This window comes from Oreochromis niloticus, linkage group LG3 (assembly GCF_001858045.2).
Source record: "Oreochromis niloticus isolate F11D_XX linkage group LG3, O_niloticus_UMD_NMBU, whole genome shotgun sequence".
NCBI lineage: Eukaryota > Metazoa > Chordata > Actinopteri > Cichliformes > Cichlidae > Oreochromis > Oreochromis niloticus.
Genome location: NC_031967.2, coordinates 43,493,179 through 43,510,290, shown reverse-complemented (window position 1 = coordinate 43,510,290; position 17,112 = coordinate 43,493,179). Strand labels below are relative to the sequence as shown.

General features: G+C 39.4%; 1 protein-coding gene across 2 annotated transcripts; it reads left to right on the top strand.

Moving 5' to 3' along the window:
• Window positions 1–323: 323 nt before the first annotated feature.
• On the top strand, window positions 324–17,036 carry LOC102075956 (selection and upkeep of intraepithelial T-cells protein 1). 2 transcript variants are annotated; one of them, XM_005464657.4, is made up of 7 exons: window positions 324–569; window positions 2,823–3,173; window positions 5,529–5,742; window positions 6,337–6,401; window positions 7,564–7,680; window positions 9,078–11,478; window positions 16,948–17,036. In XM_005464657.4, the coding sequence occupies exons 1-6, from the start codon at window positions 521–523 to the stop codon at window positions 9,647–9,649; spliced, it is 1,368 nt and encodes a 455-aa protein (XP_005464714.1). In that variant the 5' UTR covers window positions 324–520; the 3' UTR covers window positions 9,650–11,478; window positions 16,948–17,036. The 2 variants fall into 2 exon arrangements, with proteins under 2 accessions (XP_005464714.1, XP_019218962.1); XM_019363417.2 differs by lacking the exon at window positions 16,948–17,036 and adding an exon at window positions 12,491–12,512.
• Window positions 17,037–17,112: the final 76 nt, after the last annotated feature.

The following is a 17,112-nucleotide window of genomic DNA, read 5'->3' as shown; positions in this document are numbered from 1 at the left end:
TTGAAGTTTTGTAAATACGACGTGCTTTACTTGCTCTGTATTTCAGTCTGAAACTACCTCAGACCTAATAATAACTAAAGTAATACACGGGGCTTCGACAAAGATAAGTAAACTATATACTCTGGCAGACTCCACGAATCAAACTATGGAGCTGGAAAGTTGACACGTGTCGATGAAGCACCATCAGCCCGCTTAATGTCTGTGTAAATCGAGTGTAATGTTTTATTTTTAACACCAGGTGGCGACTCATGGCAAGGTCAGGAGCACCACCTTTTTTTCCCCCCCTTCTTCTTCTTCTTTTTTTTATTAGTGTTGAAGCGTCAGCAGGTGAGAAACAGCATAGGTGCAGCACCGCCCACAGCCAAACCAAGATCAAAAGTCTGAGGTTGTGAATGTCAGTCAGTGTGTCTGATCACACTGATCTGAAAGGCTTCTGGTGTCTGCAGAGAGAATGATAACTTCCGAAACATTTAATTTGGTTCTTCAGTAATAGAGGGGGAAAGTCTGTTGTCCTTTAAGGATGTATCGTCGTCTTTTCGTGGTTGCCAGTCTGCTGTCATCCTATATGGGTAAGAAAGAGAGCTGGGTTATGCTGATTTTGTTTAGAACAACGATTTAATTCACGTTCAGTCATTCAAAGAGAAAAGTAAAGGAGAGGTGCCAAAGAACGTTAGCGATTTTACTGAAAGGCAACATAAAAAAGGTCATTTAATAACGTTCTTTTGAAAATGACAAAGTATACTTTATTCTGATAACAGCGATGCATGACATTTTCATGACAAAGATCACAGTAGCCAACAGGATTTCTTTAAATTAACTTTTTTCAAGTGGTGAACCGTGATTCCTGGCCGTCAACATGATACTTAACAGCGCAAGCTTTTCTCTCAGCAGGACCTTTCATTGCACGTACCGCGGAAATTCAAGCAACGTAATGCTGCTATTGTTTGTCTTCGACTAGTGCGAGAAAGTGTTTGTTTAAACTTCACGTGCTGCCGTTATCTGTGTAAATCATGACAAACCAGTTAGCTGAAAAAATAAAATCTCGGCGTTCTTATGTCAAGCCTCAAATCTGCAGTGATCTCAGGACGTTGTTAAGAAGATTTTCGGAATAAAAGAACAAAAGGTAGTTTTCAAAATTATAGACAGGATTTCATATTATATATTCTGTAGTGGCGCTGTATAATTACTACAAACATTGCAGTCATAGTATGTTTAACCAGTGCTGAAATTATGATTATTTAATGTAATTACTCACAAAGTTTGAAAAAAAAAAACCCCAAAACATAATGCATTTAACAGTAACCCCAAATCAATACTAATATAATACATCTATAAATGGATAAGAGAGGAAGACAAAATAACAGATATGTCAATTAAATATGCCACAGTCTAGTGCAGAGTGAATTTGGGGGACTTGAAAGAGAAAAACACAAATATAATTGTGAACAGCAATGAGGTGCAATCATTTAATCATAACTGTTCTTTAATTGTTAAAGATGCACACACTGCATGCCTAAATCAAATGAAATGTACGGTTTGTTAACTGGTGCAGAAAAGTGCACCATGTTCAAAGTTTCTGATGCACAGTTTGAACATCACCAGGTTTTCTTAACCATGTCTGCATGTCTTAATGAGTTGCTGCCATGTGATTTGTGTGAATAGATATTTGCACTGACATGCAGTTGAACTGGTGTACCTAACAAAGTGTATTTCTATGTATCTTGCTTATGTAAATGTCACAATTATCTGTGTCCTAACAAAGTGTGGGACATAGAGTATATGTGGGACATTTTCATGTATGTACAAACTATACATCTTACAGGTTTGGGGTCTTCCCCAGCTTACTTCATGAACTATTCCTTTCCTCTTCTGTCAAGCAGTGGAAAAGTGTTGTTCACTGACGTGCACCTCTAATTCAACCTGTGTTTTCATCACTGGCCAATAACTTAATCACCCTGAACCAACCAGGAAAACTGTGCAAATGTCAACAGATGGACTCGTGCCAATAGTTTTATCATTAACCAAATACTATGCATTTCAAAAAAATGCCATCTGAAATGCAGTGCATTCAAAAGTTCATGATTAATTGGATGAAAGAAAATATTTGAGTGACCAAGCCATCATTGTTGCGTCACAGGAAAGTACTGCTGCAATGTTATGCAGGTGAAAAAGATAAGTGCAGGCAGCTGATTGTGGCGCTTAAAGTCCTCAGAAACAAAACATCCTTGTCAGTCTTGCAGCTTTGTTTTCTTTTGGGCTCTTTGGGTGGTAATTTGCTTTCATTTCAATTAAGATAAGATGACCAAACCTGGATGAGAGAAAAAATAAATCAACAATGCCACCAAAACAAACAAAGAAACAAAGACAAAAAAACCAAACAGTTTAATGTGTCAGAATATTATTTTTCTTTCAAAAAGGCCTTTCTCTTTTGGATGTCATACTTTTGCTGTTACATATTTATGCCCTTACAGCTTTAATGTGGCATTAAAATATATGGGATAGATTTGATTGTCTCTGTAATGTAACTGTAATCCTGCTGGCCAATACTCAGAGTATTGATCAGTATTTGAAAAAGACTGGTAAATTGCAGTGTTTGCCTGCTCCACGCTCTCTTCACCTATAACACATAAAATAATGTACAGGAATCAATCCACCTGGAGGCATTGAATACCTTCTAGTAAGGTTTTACTCACATTGTTTAATGTCTACTTCAGTAACTTTGTTTTTTATCATTTTGTTTATCCTTGGTTGTTTATCCTTTTTGTGTTTCCTTTTTGTTTGTTTGGTTTTTTTTTTTTTGTTTTTTGGGGGGGGTTTTCTAGGTGGATCCCGTGCTCAGGATCAGCCACTGCAGGTTCTTGCCTTTGCGGGTGGAGATGTTATTCTACCGTGCAGATTCAATATCTCTGACAAGGAAGACTTTCCGACTGTTGAGTGGTCCAAGGAAGGCTTGAAGCCAGATGTTGTCTTCTTGTACCGGGATGGTTGTGAGGCCTACGAGATGAAGAATCCAGCCTTCGAGTACAGGACAAGCCTCATCATGAAAGCGCTCAAAGATGGAAACATCTCATTACGGATCTCCAATGTGCAGGTTTCTGATACTGGAAAGTACAAATGCCTCACATTCCAGAAAAATGTTGCCAGGAAGGTTACAACAGTGGCGCTGGATGTGGGTATGTCCACTCATGTTCAATTCCACACAAAGAGTTCACCATTGAATTGCCTAAGTGTGCTCCACCCACTTAAATTTAGCTGTCCAATTCAGCTAAATTCATTTAATATGCGATCAGGATCTGGGTTTTACTTTAGAGTCAGACCTCGAAGGGGCACAATTTTGAACTGCAGGAGGAAAAACCATGCTCCACAAAGTTTATGCTAGGCTAGATGGTGGTCCTTGACGTAAGATGTCTCTTAAATACAAACAAACACGCACCAAATTATTCCAGCAAGGTCTCATAGAGACACATGAATTGAACAAATTGCTATCATCTACCCTGTTGTTGGTGACCTTTTTTCAGGTGAGGGATACATTTACTCATTTGGTTTATTCAAAATATTTGTAATTTGTCATACCTAATGTGAAATCTCACAACAGAAGAACTGAAATATAGCCTGACCCTACCCCTAACAGCACAGAGCTCTTGGCTTTAAACATAGACAGTATCTGTGAGCTGCTTCTTTTCTTCATCTGTATCTCATTTGATTTTCTATCCATTTGATTTTACTTTTGAATAAACACTTGAGCTATTAATTATACCTAAAAATCTGAAGCCGATCTTCGGGTCGTATACCAACTGAATAAAAATCAGTGATACGTCCATAAATCCACACACCTTTAGTTTTCAGCTTAGTCTACAACTACTTCAAAATGAGTCTTGATGAGTATCAAGCTTTATTGGTTGATAAAGTTAGCCACTATCTTGCTAGAGCAAACTTTCCTTCTGTTCAAATGTTCTGTTTATGGAGGCCAAACAGAAGAAAGCATAGAAAACAGGGGAAACTGGCTTCTTTTAGACAGTGGAGCTAAACAGAAGAGTCGCACCAATGACCAATAAAAGACGAGTAGGGCATATTTTGACTGTGACATATACAAAGCTGCTCTAGTTGAGTTCAAAGATAAAAACATAGCATAATAGGTCCAAAAAAAGGAAACTTTAAACAGATTTCCAAATGGAAAGAACAGAACAGAGATTAACAAGCCACTACTTTCAGCTATATATCACACGTTAGTGGCAAGTATCCTGAGTATGGGCTGTAAATATAGTAGCAGTTATGAAAAACACTGAGAATCAATTCCACTTTGCTCTTTAAGTAATACATTGTGTACATAACATTTAACCCTAATGGCTGTTTTCTGAGTCATTTCTGAAGCTTAAAGTACAAACCACAGCTTCATCCACAGGAATGTCCTTTGAGTTCAGTGTGTGTACACATTTGACTCTTTTTTTTCTTTTATTTTTAATAGTTGGGTGTTTCATAACAGGTTGAACTGGCTGATCATTAGCCTCATTGCTCATGTAGCACTCGCCTACCTGTGGGCTGGACCGGAAGAACATATCCGGTGTGTCCTCATTTGGTTTCATGTCTCTCTGTTTAAATGTGATTTAGACCAAATGTGGACATTAAATCAAGCTATCACTTCCAATAATGAAAAAGAGGAAATGAGACTATTGCATTTCTTGAAATTCTTGTTTCATTCGTGTCTGCATTAAATCCCTGAAGTTGAGTCACAGTCATTAGACCTTAAACAAGCAACCATTGCATCACCAAACCTCTGCCAAGGGTAGTAGATACAATTCTGTTATTGTTACACATTTGGATATGTTTTTGTCCTTCATGAATGAAAAATATTAACACAACCAGAAACCATGGTGATACCTCCATCTTTTTTTTGGGGGGGGGGGTCTATAAAGTAAATTGTGTGTGCTAAACCTTCAAATGACACCAGCTTTATTTCATTATTTTTTTTTTACTGGGAATATGGCCAGTTGGCTTTCCTCAGAAGTGCATATTATACTATTAATAATATTTGACCAATGTAAGATTTAAAGTCCTGTAAAAGTTGCCATGATTAAGGACTGGCTCACACGAGATAATCTTTCTTTCATCAGAGGAACAGACTTTCAGGAACCAAAGTCTTTTTAGAGGAGGAGACACTACTCATCTACGTAAACACTCAATTTCAAGGAGCTTTAGAAAAGTTGTTTACTTTATAAAAAGCACAGCTCCTTATAATTATCATAGGGTCCTGACCTTACAATTTAAATCGCTCTGAGGCAACTGCTGTTGTGATTTGACACTGTCTATAAATAGTTTAATTTAATTGTGAAAGAGCAGTTTGCATTGTCTGTGTGTATCACTTAGTGTCTTTCATTCTTCTTCAGAAGCCAAGAGTGTTATAATGAGTGGCTTAGACGTCATGGATGTCATTTTAACATAAAAACAATGACAGGTTTATCAGAAATAAGGACAGGTGCGTAGGATGGCAGATTTAATGGTCACACCTTCTGGTTTTGTTGTTTTTACAGTGGCTGTTTCTGACCCAAAGCTTTCAGTGATTTCAGCGGAGGGCGGTGACATAGCACTGCATTGTGAAGCAAACTGCTGGCTGCCAGAGCCTCAGGTAACATTTCTGGATGACAATGGAAACAACATCTATGGGGAAAACCCCAAAGGAGAACAAGATGCCCGTGGATGTTTCACTGTGACACGAAGAGCCACTCTGCAAAGAGCCACCAGCAGGTTATAAATATTTTTTTTAGACATTAATAATTGGATAAGGATTTTTTAATTTTTTTACAGTACTGTGCAAATGTCTTGAATCTCTCTCTTTATATTCTGATAGGACAACAAGAAAACACAGCGTCAGAACTCATTGTTTCTCTCTCTAATCTCATTAAGTAATTGTCAAGAATAGTTTTCATGCAGTGTAACCCTATCAGCCATGGACTGGCCTCCTGAGAGCCAGGACCTCTATATTCACACTGTGAGATCATCATGACAGAAAACAAAATAAACATCCAAAGAAGAACTTTCAATGACCTTCAGGAACCCCGATGAGTATTCTTGAAGACTACCTAAAGAAATTACAAGAAATATTGCCTAAGAGAGTTCAGACTGTGTGCCCATTTGTGCTTGTACTTTTCAATAAATCATTGCACTTTTCCCACATATAATTCTTTAGAGGGGAAAAAGTGCAGTGATTTATTGCACGTAGACTGGCTCAAGACTTTTGCACAATACTGCAGATTATGTTTAACCAACTAACTGTAAAATTTGATTTTCACTTATATAACACTAATGATGTGAGTTATAAACTGTGTATTTGTCAAACAGTGTCACCTGCAGAGTTCATCAACCAGAGTTTAACCAGACCAGGGAAACAAAGATCCTCATACCAGGTATGCCAGAGCTTCACGTGTGCATTCAAACACCCATATTCACATTTTTTTTAATGCATTTGCTATCTATTTGGGGTTTATGTGTAGGTTTTATTGGGATTTCTATAAATTACCGTGTGTGGAGTTTTATCAGATGACCACTATGTTAACCATTTGCTCTCATGTTTGCGTTCCACATGTCACTTCACACCAGGATTGACACCATAATCTGCTGGTGTCTTTATTTTAGCTGTAAGAAATCCACACCAGACCCGGATGTACCCTCATAATTTGCAGCATCTTTTATTATCTCTGTCACGGTTGCTTTACACGGTTGGCTGTGCTGCTGCCAGCCACACACATCAACAAAGAACCCCAAACATAGGACCCTACACAGATTCTAAGCTGGCAAGATGTGATTGCGATGCATAGGTGTGTCTGCCTTCCCTGCAGCGGCACCGCAGAACACACCTATGGTTGATAATGTAGTTCTAGCCAAAATATCTATACTTAGAGACCGCTTATCCTTTTCAGGGTCCTGGGGGGGGGTCTGGACCCTATCCCAGCTGTCTTAGGGTGAGAGGCAGGGTACAGTCACAGGGCTAACACATAGACAAAGACAACCTTTCGCACTCACATTTACTCCTGCATTCGCACCTATGGGCAATTTAGTGTTTTCAGTTAACCTGTCCCCACTAAATGCATGTCTTTGGACGGTGGGAGAAAGTCGGATTACCTGGGGAGAACCCACACAAACACAGGGAGTACATGCAAACTCCACACGGAAAGACCCCGGCCTGATGATGGAACTGAATTCTTGCTGTGAGGCAATAGTGCTAACCACCGTGCCAACGTGCTGCTTAGAGATCATGATAACAAATTATATCTTTACTCCAACGCAGCCTATGTACGCCCTCTGCACCACATGCTTGCCAGTTTACATAGCGCCTCTATTCTTGACATTGTCTGGAGTCCTGTTGAGTTTGTTGGCAGTACAGTTTAGCACGTGTCACTGTCCCAATCTAGTAGCCTGATAAAGAAACCTGCCAGGGCACTGGGTGTGTATTTCCTACCAATAAGGACTCATTAGACTTGAAGAAAAACTTGTAGATATGTGGTATTTTATATTAAGTATAATATGAGTTATCTGTTCATATGTCAACACAATGTTATGTCATTTCAGGTGTCTGCATGAAGTCTGATCCTCACACTATTGCCATCGCCATTGGAGGAACAGCACTGTTTTTCTTAGTTGCAGCTGGGGTCATTGCCCTTTCATGCAAAAAATGCTTCAGATGTGGTAAGTCACAGTTCTGAATTATACAAAAAATGCAAAGCAAGGGCCATTGATATAGACTGCCAGTGAGCAGTTGAGAAACATTTTGAAATGACAGCAAACTGGTTTTGGTGTTTTGTTTTGTTTTTTATTGTTGTTGTTGTTTTAAGGATAAAGAAAAATGTAGTTGCTGTTTACATAGAGAACACAAAGACAAAATTGCATGTGTGTAAGGTGGAATCTCAGGAGTTTTGTGACTTACTCAATAGTATACACTGATCAGGCATGACATTAATGATCACTGACATGGCACCAGTAAGTGGGTGGGATATATTAGGGAGCCAAGTGAACATTTTGTCCTCAAACTTAATGTTAGAAACAGGAACAACTGGTAAGCATAAGGATTTGAGCAAGTTAATTTGGGCCTAAATTGTGATGGCTAGATGACTAAGTCAGAGCATCGACGGGTTCATGGTGAGCCAAGGCTCACTGGTGGATGTGTGGTCCAATCCAAGAGACGAGCTACTGGAGTTCAAATTAAAGAATAAGTTAATGTTGTTTCTGATAAAAGGTGTATGAATACAACCACCTGAATACAAGTGCATTACAGTTTGTTGGATACGGGGCTGCATAGCTGTAGACCACTCAGGGTGCCCATGTTGACCCATGTCCACCACTGAAAGGCACCAACAATGGGTTGAGTTGCTTACCTGGGAAACACCTGGTACCACAATGTACTTTTGGTAAAAGGCAAGCCGGCAGATGCTGTCATACTGTTCTGCTGGAAAATCATTGCTCCTGCAATCCATGTGGGTATTACTTTGATATGTACCACCTACCTAAGCATTGTTTTTGCAGAGCATGTACCCCTTTTGTGGAAACGGTTTCCTGAACCTTTTAGCAACGTAATACACAATGTAATAAACAAAAACGGATCATGAATAGTTTATGGCGGGGATAGCTCAGTAGGTAAAGCGGTTGCCCCATGATCGGAAGGTCGGAGGTTCGAATCCCCTGAACTGCAGCGAAGAATTTTCCCACGGGGATCAATAAAGTATACATTATTATTATTATGAAGCTCAATCCAATCTGTTCGTCTGTGAGATGTGTTTGGACAAATAAGTCCAGTCCATGGAGGACCAACTTCACAACTTCCACGACTTGAAAGACGTTTTGCTAACATCTTGCTGTTTTGACAGCAAAAAGGGGACCAAAACAATATTCAATGGGTGATCATATTGTTTTGCCTGATCTGTGTATTTCTTGGAGTTCCTTTGTCTGTACAGTGATCATAGTTTTTTTGTTTTACTGAAGTCATAAATCAAGTGAAAAGTTGGATAATTTTCTTATAGCCATCTATACAATTTGAATTCTATTTGCCACCAGATGATTCAGATCTTTTTTATGTTTATTTTACACAGCTATTGTAAAGCAGCCAGTGAAAAGAAAGACATCAAATCAAAGCCACCTCCACCCCACAAGAGTTAACAGCACAGACAGCTCGGTAAATGGCAGCATTGGACAGATGAAAAGAGAGTCTGGGTTTCTTATCGAAGATGAGACCCGAAAACTACAGGACAGCAAAGTTGTTTCCTACAGCAGTGGAACAACTGTCCAATGCCATTCCACAACCACAGCAGACGTTTCAAAACCCTCCAAACTACTCTTAACTCACGGCCCTGACAACAAGAGCTTGACCAGTGTGCACAATCCAAACCTATCTTCAGCTTCAAACAGCTTTAAAACTCCAAAATCTGACGACTTACCAAAAAGCTGGGGTTCAAAGCTTATTATCAAAAGGCAAAACAGCTTTCCAGGACCTGGTAACCAGATGATCAACTCCAGTGTCTCACCCCATCAAAGCACCCACCATCCTCAGCGTAGGCGCTCCTCAGGACCTCCACATTTTGGTGAATTTCATAACCGTCACAGCCTCCTGAGAAATTTACCTGAAGAAGATGAACAGAGAAGTTTATTAAAAAATGAAAACTAAAAGAAATGTAAGCTGTACATTTCAAACATAAGTGAAGCATAAGGCAAGGCAATGCTCGCTTGGTTTAAATGACTGAAACTCCTTAACTGAGCAATAACTAGAAACTGAAATTTCACACCAGTGATGAAAGCATGGAGTAGGAGCTTGACCCCTGGATGAACTACAGCAGGTTGTTGGGAACAGGAATGCTGGGCATTTATGTTTAGACTTTTGCTTCTGGGCCTGGAGTCAAATAACTAGAAAAATGGACATATAGTTTAAAAGAACTGAGCCAGCCTGGTGGGCTTACCTGTGTTTCTAGTAAACTAAGCTAACTTAATACTGGTACAGGCCTGTCCTTTGAATGTTTTTAATATTAAGGATGATTTCTTTCTTTTTTTCCTTTCTTTTTTTTTGCATTACCAGTCAAAAAATGGGACCAGACCATGATGTATGGTGCTTGTGATACTTTTGCTTATATATGGGAGGCTCTTTCTTTTTACTTTCATATTAAGGCTTGGGGCTAGTTTGTATGTTTTTGTTTGTTTGCAGAAAAAAAAAACAGTTTTTGTTAACATTGTTAACACTTTGTTAACATATAGGAGTGTCTTTTCCAATAGACGAAATCATTTTAGCTAACTTTCTTCTTGCACTTTAAAGCCTTTTTTTACTTGTTATTGTATTTTTGTGTATAGTGTTACGTATTAATGTGCTTGAGAAAAAAAAATATTTCCAATTATGTTTTTGCATAAACTGTGCAAATGGAAATTGATATCTTTGTATTTTTATAGTTGAAACATTGGACATTGAGCTCTTTTTCAGTGCTAATGTTTTGCACAAGGTCATTTGTGCCTTTGTTTGCTGCCCTGATTATTCCAGTGTACTTTCTGCTGGCATGAATCAGAGCTCATTTCCCTGACTTTACTTTTTACTCAGGAAATGCTTTTGTCGCTGCCCAGATTTTAAGTGTCAGATTATCGCACCAGCAACACTTAACCCAGGTGTTAAGTGTTTATTTATTTTATTGTATCTTTTCATATCTATAATGTATATTGATGTAAGTCTTTGGTATTATTTTTATATCTTCAACTGTGTCTATTATCATTATTATTGTTATTAATATTATTATTATTAAAAAGTTGTAGTTTGTAGGGCATTTGTTGAATTTGCACACACTGACGACAAAGATTGATACATTGAAAAGTACAAACACAAATGGGTACAAAGTCCGAACTCTTAGGCAATGTTTCTTGTAATTTACTTAGGTAGTCTTCAAGAATATGCCTCAGGCTTCCCGAAGGGCATTCACAGTCAAAAATAACCACTTGCACCCATTCATACGCTTTCCCAAAGCATTGTCATGTGACTTGTGTTATCCATGTGTATATTCAGGTTGGAACGCCCTTGTGTGTGGGAAGAAAATGTTCACCCACATTCATAAACAGAAAGAAAGAAAGTCAAGGCATCAATTGGCAAGTTTAGTCCACTGTGTGCATTTGTTTTAGTTTTTATCGTACATCTCACATTTTACTTGGGAAATGCTTTTATCACTGTATTTTATTTTATATTTTAATGACAGTTTAGGACCTTAGGTAGCTATAACCACGCAGTGTTCTTGAACGCACCGCCCAGACACCAATAGTGAAACCTCATGAATGAACTCCAGGCAGTGTCTCTGTGCCTCCTTTCTACCGCACTGTCTTTAATGGGCTCGTCCTGTTTTCAGACTGGTGCACACTTTATATGAATTTTTACACTGTTCCAGTCATTAAAGGGAAACTTCAGCCTTTTCCCCTTGGTGATGTATCAGCGTCTTTTTCTGTGTGCCAGGCTGCTGCTATTTTTTACAGGTAAGGAGGGGAATACTACTTCAGCTGCTATTATTACATTATATTACATGTGTTTATAGCTATATAAATAAGCTGCAAATGTATGTAATGCCAATAGTAATGACAAAAAAGGTTACAAATGAAGTTAAATGGAAGAGCAAAGAGGCAAATGTCCATGATTTGTACGTCTGAGTAACACAAAGTTTAAGGCTAAATAAGAAATAAGCCAAACTCGTTTTACCAGCTTTAGATTCCAAGAACATGAGAGCAAGAAGATCGTTGCAGCCAATGTTTTTTTTTTTCAGTAGGACCTTTCATTCCTTAGACTAGAAACTAGTGTTATTGTTAAAATGATAGTCCTGCTGTTGTTTGTACAAACCTTCTACTACAAGTGAAGCTATTTAATGGAGCCAGAAAACTCATTTCCTGTGCTTAGCATATTAGAATGTCACATCACAGTAATTCTGTTTAGTAGAAAAGTAAAATCTGAAGCAGAATATTTAATGAAAAGAAGTGCTTTACAAAGTCCAGATAGATACACATTAACCAAAACAAAACACAAACACAAGCCTGTCTGAACAGATGAGTTTTAGGCTAGTTCTCCTGTCAGCCTTCAGTCAGCCTACAGAGTGAAGGAGGCCAAGAGTATATGTCAAGTTTATCCAAAGTTTTGGAGCCATGGTCACGTGAAATCACGAGGATGCTCCTAAAAAAGGACCTAAGAAACCAGGTCGGAGAATAGTGGTGAAGTAGTTTGACAATAAGGGTGGGGACCTCACCCCATAAAGCCATAAAGGATAAAAGTAAGAGCCAAGGTTTTAAACTGAAGTCTAAACCTGACACGGAGCCAGTGTAAAAGCCTAAAATGGAGTGATATAAAAATTATTCTGCTCATAATGTTTATGGACAGAATTTCTAGGTGCAGCAAGTGGCGGAAGGCTTTCAACTGGGTGGTCTCAGAATCAGTCAGGGACGAGTTCCTGCCCCAGTTGGAGGAGTTTAAGTATCTCAGGGTCTTGTTCACATGTGACAGGAGAAGGGAGCGGGAGATCAATAGGCGGATTGGTGCTGCGGCTGCAGGGATGTGGATGCTGTACCAGTCTGTTGTGGTGAAGAGAGAGCTGAGTGTAAAAGTGAACCTCCTGGGTGAGTCTTTCAGGCATGTCCCACCAGGAGGAGGACACACTGGAGAGATTAGATCTCTCAGATGTCCTGGCCTCGGTGTCCCGACAAAGTCCCCGATTCTAATCGGATTTTCCTAAACCTTTCTATAAGTGCAAAATGTTTACATGTGAATGCAATTACATTACAAACTGTATGTAGACTGAACCACCTTCTTCCTTTGTTTAGGACTCAAATAATCAATTACTCACATTTTTTTCTTGCTTTGTTTAATTTCTTGCTTTCTATCCTTTAAAACGTAATTAAGATTAAATAAAAGAATGATCTGTTCTATGATAGCATCTGAGTGAATGTGTTATTGCTATTATAACAGTAATTACAGGCTTACAGGCTCACAGAGTGATAAGAGGGAGATATGACTCACACATTCACAGTGTTGGAATATGAGATAAGTTATTGCATAGTTTCCACTGATGAGTCAGACCTGTTTTCACATTTATACCTTGTGGTAGGAAGTATGCAAAAGGTTATTATGTCAACAATACAAATCATTGTTCTTCTGTAAGAGGTGCAAATATTTTTCCGGGAGGAGAGATTTTGCTTTATGTCTCCGGCTGTTTCAGGTGATCATCACTGTAATAATGCAGCTTAAAATATTGCTATATTTTGATATTTTACTACTGCTACTATTATTCCTTACTATTGTCGTTTGAGAGTCCATGCTAGTTTGCTATCTTGGATTAAAGGGCAACAGCCAAATTTTCTGGATCTCATGAGTGGCCCAGAATGTTTGGTGCACCTATGATTTATCAAAGGAACTCCAACCAGGAAACCAGAAAGTGTGCAGCACCACAGTGTTTGTCCCTTGTCCAGACATTCTGAATAGTTGTATGTTTCCAGGGATTCGTGCTATTGCACCTTATCATACTGCATTATTTTTATGGCAGTTGTTTGAGTATCTGACTCTGAGCCATAAATGTGACTGTCAAAGTATCGTTTCAGTCACAAAGGCCAAGCTGCCTTAGGTTTTATGCAGTTAAAGCAAAGGCACACGAGCAATCCAGCACTCAAGGCACCCTTAATGGAAATTTATGGGAAAATTTTGCAACTTCAATCAACATTAATCGGGTCATATTTATAACTTTTTTAAAGAATGTTCACCTGTTTATGGAAAAACATTTAACGTTTAACAGAAACAACTGTAAAATCTACAAAAAATTGGGGACTCTTGAAATGTAAGATCTTTATTTGAAAACTAATCTACTGGTGACGTGGTTGGTATTAATAACAGTGTTGCATTTTTTTAATGTCCTGGAAATTAATGAAGTATAGTTAATTAAACACTCTTTAAAAATAAATGTATTTGATTGTGAAAGCATTTTCCTTGCAGCCAGAAATGTTAGCATAATTTTTATGATTTAATTCCTTTTGAGGCATATTCATCGGAAAATTTCCGAGATGTGCACAATTACATTGCATTTCTCTGGAGTTTCCATCAGTCTCAGAGTCAGAATGAGTGCTATAGGTAAAAAACCCATAGCTTTATTGTTTAGCTATTACTACTAATAATAATCATAATCTTATTATCTTTGTTATGTCACAAGTGAAAAAAGATCTTATTTATTTAATCTCCTACATGCATTGTTGCACTAAGTTATCGCACCATAAAACCGTGAAGCTGTCAGTGTGACGCAGTGGAAATTTCTTTTATACTTTTGTTTATGCTGCTTGATTTTCAAAGTATGAGGAAGCGCTGTCTATCAGCCACGTGAGGTGCTAGCATTTGTCTTTGGTTTTACAGTTGTTTGTAATTCCTCAATCATTATTAATAAACCTTTAAGGTTGCACAAATAAGGTCCAAGGTCTCATTATTGCAAGTAAATGCAATACCATCCTTGGCTACTCTATAGGAGTCAGTGGAATAGTGGTGCTATCCAGTGCAGCTTCATTTTTAAAAAAAATCATGTCTTTGTTTTATTATTTGTCTGATTGTTAACTGCATAACTGAAAGAAATGAAAACAAGCCCAAGTTATATATATAGTGACTGAAAGAATAAGAATTCTGTCAAGGCTGGCGCGGCGAGCCGTGTGGAATTAGTAAAGGACCCAAGATGCAGGCACTGCTGATGTGAGGTAGCTTTATTTGTGGCGATTGAAAATACAAAAAAGGCGAGGGTGGCGAAAAAACAGAACTGAGAAAACCTAAACTGGGAAAACTAAGCATAAAACAAACCTGAAGCCAGAAACAGAGATGCAGGAAGACAGAGAGAAAACCATAAGATGACATAGGGAGATAACACAGACAAACCAGCAACTAACAGAGGCAGACACAAGGCTTAATACACAGAGGGATAACGAGGGAATGAGACACAGAAGGAGGGCACAGCTGGGAGTAACCAGACATGACGGGACAGGGGAAACGTAAAGTGAACACACTGAGATCAGACACGGACCTTCAAAGTAAAACAGGAAACACACACATGGAAACTCAGGAAACTGACAGACCTGGGCATCAGTTCCCTCATCTGCAAATGGTTACTGGACTTCCTGACCAACCGCCCTCAACATGTCCGACTGGATAACCGCTGCTCATCTACAATCACAATGAACACCGGTGTACCACAAGGCTGTGTGATGAGCCCTTTCCTCTACTCCCTCTTCACCCACGACTGCAGACCTGCTGATGGTTCTAACACCATCATTAAGTTTGCAGATGACACCACGGTGATTGGCCTCATCAGCGACAACGATGAGACCGCCTACAGGGAGGAGGTGGATCATCTGGTTGAGTGGTGCGACACAAACAACCTGCTGCTTAACACCGAGAAGACCAAGGAGCTCATCGTGGACTACAGGAGGAATGCTGACCCACATCCACCCATCCACATTAAGGGGACGGCTGTGGAGCGTGTGAGCAGCTTCAAGTTCCTGGGAGTCCACATCTCCGAGGATCTCACCTGGACAACCAACTGCTCCAAGCTGGTCAAGAAGGCTCACCAGCGCCTCTTCTTCTTGAGGACTCTGAGGAAGAACCACCTGTCCTCAGACATCCTGGTGAACTTCTATCGCTGCACCATCGAGAGCATCCTGACCAACTGTATAACAGTCTGGTACGGGAACTGCTCTGCCTCGGACCGGAAGGCGTTGCAGAGGGTCGTGAAAACTGCCCAGCGCATCGCCGGAGCACCACTTCCTGCCATAAAGGACATCTACAGGAAGCGGTGTCTGAAAAGGGCTGGGAAAATCATCAGAGACCCCAGTCACCCATCACATGGACTCTTCACCCTCCTGCCCTCTGGGAGGCGCTACAGGAGCCTCCGGACTAAGACCACCAGGTACCGGAACAGCTTCTTCCCCACAGCTGTCAGACTCCTGAACTCTGCCTCCTGACATCTGACCCACGTTAAACTCATGGACTGAACATACACACACCCACAACCACTAGCACTTTATCACTATCACAATTATCCTAACTGCACTACTGTATAGTTCTGTGTAGATAATCATTCTGTACATATGATAATTTTTCAATCCTACAACTGTTTATAACTTGCATAGTTCACATTTCTGTATAACTGTATATCTCAGATTTCTGTATAGTTTTTATTTCATATTTATATCCTGTTCATAGCCTGTACATAGCTTGTACTCACTACAGCCTGTACATACTTATAGTTATAGAATATTCATAACATACTTCACACCGTGTACATTATAACATACCATAATAGACCCATTTCTGTAATATACTTACACATCTATATTATTGCTAATATATATTGTAATATATCTATATCGCGGCTAAAGCACTTCTGGATGGATGCAAACTGCATTTCGTTGCCCTGTACCTGTGACATGTGCAATGACAATAAAGTTGAATTCTATTCTATTCTATTCTACATGCAAAGACACAGACTCAGAGACTTGACTACACTAGAGGGGATACACAGGCAGGGATGACACAAAACAGAGGGAGCACAGAATAAACACTGGGAAACCAAAACACATCATCAAAAGTAAAAGTACAAAAACCAGAAACACTGGGTCACCGACACAGGACCGTGACAAATTCAGGCCTTCAGAGTCAGAGGAGAACTGCTTCTCCTTCAAAGAAGCCGTTTGAAGTAATTATGACTGGATTGTTCCTAGGTGGGGTGTTTTGGGTGGATTCGGGTATGAGAATTCCTGAGGACACACCTGAAAATAACTGGAGTAATTACATTATTAAGTTGGTTTGGGAATGCCATGGAGATGGAGGTCTGGGCAGATCTGTTTAGACTGCTCGTCCCACACCCAGAGATGGATAAGTAGTATAAAATGTAGTGTAAAATGAATACCTTTATTCATATATTTATTTATTTTTCCTAGGTGAATATGCTGCACATGGTAAACAGGAGCAGGTTCTAGCATTTGCTGGTGGAGATGTTATTCTACCATGCAGCTTCAGGATCTCTGACAGCACTGACTTTCCGACTGTTGAGTGGTCCAAAGAAGGTCTGAATCCAGACGTGGTGTTCCTGTATCGGGATGGCT

Bases quoted from the DNA above. Each gene is read 5' to 3' on its own strand.
- LOC102075956 (XM_005464657.4), top strand. From the start codon at position 521: ATGTATCGTCGTCTTTTCGTGGTTGCCAGTCTGCTGTCATCCTATATG. The intron at 3,174-5,528 runs GTATGTCCACTC...TTGTTTTTACAG, and splicing joins AACAGTGGCGCTGGATGTGG to TGGCTGTTTCTGACCCAAAG. The intron at 5,743-6,336 runs GTTATAAATATT...TTTGTCAAACAG, and splicing joins CTGCAAAGAGCCACCAGCAG to TGTCACCTGCAGAGTTCATC.